Source organism: Porites lutea, chromosome 1, assembly GCF_958299795.1.
Source record: "Porites lutea chromosome 1, jaPorLute2.1, whole genome shotgun sequence".
NCBI lineage: Eukaryota > Metazoa > Cnidaria > Anthozoa > Scleractinia > Poritidae > Porites > Porites lutea.
The window spans coordinates 24,165,585-24,170,312 of NC_133201.1; the positions used below are offsets into that span (position 1 = coordinate 24,165,585).

Here is a 4,728-nt window from a genome sequence, read left to right on the forward strand (position 1 = left end):
AATAACTTATTAATAAGAAAGATATATACATAATACTATAAGCCAATAAGATTTAACTATTCTAAAACTACTTAGAAGATACACGATATTCAATATGCTTCGAAAAATACACGTATGTAATAAATAAGAAAAAACTATATATACAATTTCATAATATATCCACTCTACGAGTTATGATATTTCCTGCCTGTTTATGAATTATGAGTCACACAGGTGGCACCCTTTGCATGCGTTATCACTAACTAATTTGCTCAGATCTTTTGTCCTTATATTTGCTTTAAACCTGCTTAAGGAGGTCTCGTTTCTGTCCTTCATACTTAATTTTGACCATAAAAATGGCCCAAAAAATCTGAGGGAATGCTTTCCATATTTAACAGTTTTTACCCTTTCAACGTGAAAGTCCGAGTTCCTGAGGTAGTAGTTCGAAAGCGATGACGAGAAGAGTTCTAGTATGTTGTAAGGCAGTAATCTATTCCTTATTTTGAACATAAAGATAGCGATATCTTGTAATCTCATGTTATATAGACTAGTCATTCCAGCGTGTGTAAGAAGGTCACCATAAGGAGAGACTCGATCTTTGAAGACTGTACGTAGTCCTCTCTCATTAATTCTCTCTAGCTTGTTTCTGTCACTTGCTCGACAAAAGTGCCACACCAAGCTACAGTATGTGAGATGGGGTAAAACTGCAGTTTTATATATCCGTAGTTTTGCGTTCATCGGGATCAGATTCTTTAGCCTTTGAAGAACACCAATCATTTTACTGGTTTTTATGCAGACCTATGATATATGCTGCGAGAAATTCAAGTCTTTATCAATAATTACGCCTAGCAGTTTGAATGCATCGGTAAAGTTAATTCTGCAATCATCAATCACTAGCTCTATTTGTTGTGTGTCCCTTGCTATAGCCATTGCTTGGTATTTGCTATAATTGCCTTGCAGAAAATTTGTCTTATACCACCTCGATGTCTCTTCCCCATATTCCTTAATTCTATCTATAGCTAAGTGCAGATTCAAATTGGAGCAGTAGATCTGATGGTCATCGGCATAGGCAGACAACTGAGATTTAACGCCAGTGTAGAATAAATCGTTTTGATACACGTTCCACAACAGCGGTCCCAAGGATGACCCTTGCGGGCAGCCTCGTTTGACAGCTTTCCAATCACTTGTGTAGTTGCCAACTCTTGTTCTGTTTTCCCGATCATCAAAATAAGATCGCATTAATCCCAAAGCGGGGTCAGACAACCCATAGGCTTTTAACTTTGCCAGTAACAAATTTGGATGTAATGAGTCAAAAGCTTTGCTCATGTCCGTGGATAATATCACTGATGCATGCCCTTTGTCTGCTGCATGCTTCCAATCTTCAGTAAGGCGTATCAAGGTCGTTTCGCGGCTGAAGTGTTTGCGGTAAGCTGACAAAAAGGTATCGAAAATTGGCTCAAACTTTTCACTTAGTTGTTTGCATATTAGCTGCTCAAAGATTTTATCAACCGCAGTTAGCACAGTTACTGGTCTGTAATGAACTTTATCTAGGGGGTCTTCCTTTTTATAAATCGGGACCCACTCTCCTCTTTTCCAGGCGCTGGTCCAACGATTTTCCTCAATAGCTTGATTAAATATAGTAGTCAGTGGTGTTGCTAGCAGTTCTGCTGTCATTTTAAGTACTCTTGGGGGTAATTAACATATCATATCCTGTTGCTTTACGGGGATTAATTTCTCTCAGTGCTGCGAGGACCTCATTCCTATTTAGTCTTCTGAAACTGAATGTATTTGGATCGTGCCTGGCGTTTATGCTCGCGACACTATGATGTTGATAACATAGAGCCTCTGTTAGAGCCCCTACGTCAGTCCCACCAATGTGATCAGCTATCGAACAAAAGTAGTTGGTAAATTCTTGTGTCACAAGCCTCTGGTCCTGATGTGTAACACCTTCGATATTAAGAGAGATTAAACTTTTGTCCTTTTTTGATTTGGTCCTGAGGAACGGAGTAAAGGTGTTATAGAATTTTCTTGAGTTATTATTCATGTCCTCGCATATGGCATTCCAATAATTCTTGATCGCCTTTCTTCTTAATCGTGTGGCATTATTGCGCCATTTCTTCATTAACTCCATGTTTTCTTTGGTTTTGCTTTGACTGAATTTCTTGGCATACTTTCTCTTTTTCCGGATGGCTTCCTTCCACTCACCCGTCATGTATGGTACGTCTATCTTCCGTGCTTTAACTCTCTTTAATGGCAGGTGTTTATCCACAATCCTCATTAATTCCATGTACCAATTATCATATAGCTTATCAACTTCTGTCACATTTTGTTTAAACCATACCGCTTCCTCCAGATCTTTTTTGAATTCTTCCATATCCAGATTTTTAAAGCTTCTGCAAGTAATGATGTCTGCTGTGTGTTTTTTGACAGTTTCCTTGAGAAAACCATATACCATACAATGATCACTCAGGCCCATATCACTGACTCCAGCATTTTTAAAAAGATCCGGTTGATTTGTCAGAAGTACGTCCAAGAGCGTCTGCGATGTATCCGTAATTCGTGTGGGTTCAGTAACAAGACATGTCAGCTCAAAGACTTCGTCAATGTCTCTCAGCAGCTTTGCCTCTCTTCCATTTACCTTAAGTTTATCCATGTTTAAATCTCCCATGATGATAACCGTAGAAAATTGCATGGTGGCCCACATAAGGCATTCATTGAACTCTTTTTCCAGCTCTGCATAGTAATTGGTTCCTCTACAATGCGGAGGTCTGTACAGAACCAAGATAATTGCATTTGTGTTATTTAACTCGACCTTTACGGCCAATACCTCTATCAGCTCAAGTACAAAAGGTACTCTAAGTTTCTTTGAAGGTATTTGCGATGTTATGTAGGTTAAGACTCCTCCGCCTCCCTTTGCCCTATCCTGGCGATAGATCTTGTAGTTCGGGAGACTGAACTGTGCATTCGTGTAGGAAGAATCAATCTTTGTTTCTGTTAAAACGATGATTCCTGCCTTAAGTTCAGAGTTAATTACCTTCAGTTCGTCGAACTTGCTCTGCAGACTATTGATGTTTAGATGGAATAACAGTTGTTGATTAGGATGTTCCCGTTTTAAATCTACGAGATCCTGTAACGGGTCTTTCTCCGACTCTCGAGTTGGTGTCAGCGAACCTGTGTCATCAGAGTCAGTGGATGAGTTAAGTGTCGAGTTCAATGTTGTATTAGCGAAGGGAAGAACCGATAGTAAACAGGGTGGGCAAATCCAGCTAAGACTGTCCATCTGTTGGAATTCTCTGTACTGCTTTGGAGTAACATAGCCACATTTTATGTGGCACCAAGAGTCGCACTGGTCACAGCTTAAAGCAGTATTTTACATAAAACATAATATAAGGAATGTTCAAGATGATAAAGAGAGGTTAGAAACGAAAAGAAACTGCATTAAACGATCGGAATTTACCTTTGAAAACCAGCTCTTCCCAGTCTTTCTACCCACTTCGAGTTTTTGGTGAGAACTCGTAGTAGTGCAACTTGACAGGACGGCTTGAAAACGTAGAGATGCGCAGAACGGATGCGCAGTACGCAAAATCGCTGATCTCGTTCTAGAACTCGTACTCGTTGTCGATGCTAACATCCTCTAATGAATGTCGCGCCCCGGCCTTGAGTTGGGCGTTTGTATGTCTGCTTTTGCTTTTTCACAAAGATTATTTTTACAGCGGTGATCATATTGGCGTGAACACCTAAAACATGTCTGGAATGTTTATTGTGATGTAACCAATCACAGACGAGATCATCCCACCACAGAAACCACAGGCAACGAACGGTTTCCTATCTGTCACGGAAGAAATTATTTTCATTTTGTTTTAACATTCAGTCTTTTTACAAGTAAACAATTGCTTTTCCTTCCTATTTGTTTACAGTATTTGCTATAATAGCGAAGAATACAGGTTTGAGCGATTTTGAAGTAAATTACAAAGCCGATGTGCCGAGCCTACGCACGCGACGGTTTGGCGCGCGAGTTTTCAAACTTTTTGTAACGATCGAAATCGGTGGTTACGCCTGATCGTCGGGAGTAGATAGTAGTTCGAAGGTTCAATCGTTAGTTCACACAAATCGAATCCCCTTGTTCTACAAAAAAATATTAGCAAGGATTGTGCTATCAGAAACGAAAACATCACGATTGTTCATTTTTTATTGTCTTCATGTGATATGTCGTTACATGGAAAGCTGGTCGCCGTCGCGTCGCGTTGGCTTCTAACACTTTTCTTTCTAAAATCAAACGATGTACTGGATGCGGTCCTCGGCACTGATCTTGGGGAACAGCGGTGTTTTAAATTCCTAATAAGGCAGTTTGTATCCTTAAACAAAACGAAAATAATTTGTTCCATGACCGATCGGAAACCGTTCGTTGCCTGTGGTTTCTGTGGTGTGAAGATTTCCCCTGTGATTGGTTGCAACATAAACATTCCAGACATATTTTAGGTGTTCACGCCCATATAATCACCGCTGTAATTGACTATTGACATTTCTATGTGTAAAATAATATTAGAAGTGGAATACTTTATAAAAAGTATGATCTATCAAATGTTGACATTTTTCAAAAGAATAGCTTTTTTCATCCCGAGATGATCCGAAGACCTTTATTTTGATTTAAAGGTACAAAAAAATACGGGTTAGTTAATATTTAACTTTTTGAAACAAAAGAAGTTAATTTTTAACTTTTTCGTTAACCGTAACTGAAAAAAATTAACC

The 4,728-nt window shown here is 39.1% G+C and overlaps 1 protein-coding gene across 1 annotated transcript; it reads right to left on the reverse strand.

Annotated features, from left to right (window-relative positions):
• Positions 1-1,654: 1,654 nt before the first annotated feature.
• Positions 1,655-3,259, reverse strand: LOC140926701 (uncharacterized). Its single transcript, XM_073376413.1, has one exon. It carries the CDS (start codon positions 3,257-3,259, stop codon positions 1,655-1,657), a length of 1,605 nt encoding a protein of 534 aa, XP_073232514.1.
• Positions 3,260-4,728: the final 1,469 nt, after the last annotated feature.

Bases quoted from the DNA above. Each gene is read 5' to 3' on its own strand.
- LOC140926701 (XM_073376413.1), bottom strand. From the start codon at position 3,259: ATGGACAGTCTTAGCTGGATTTGCCCACCCTGTTTACTATCGGTTCTT.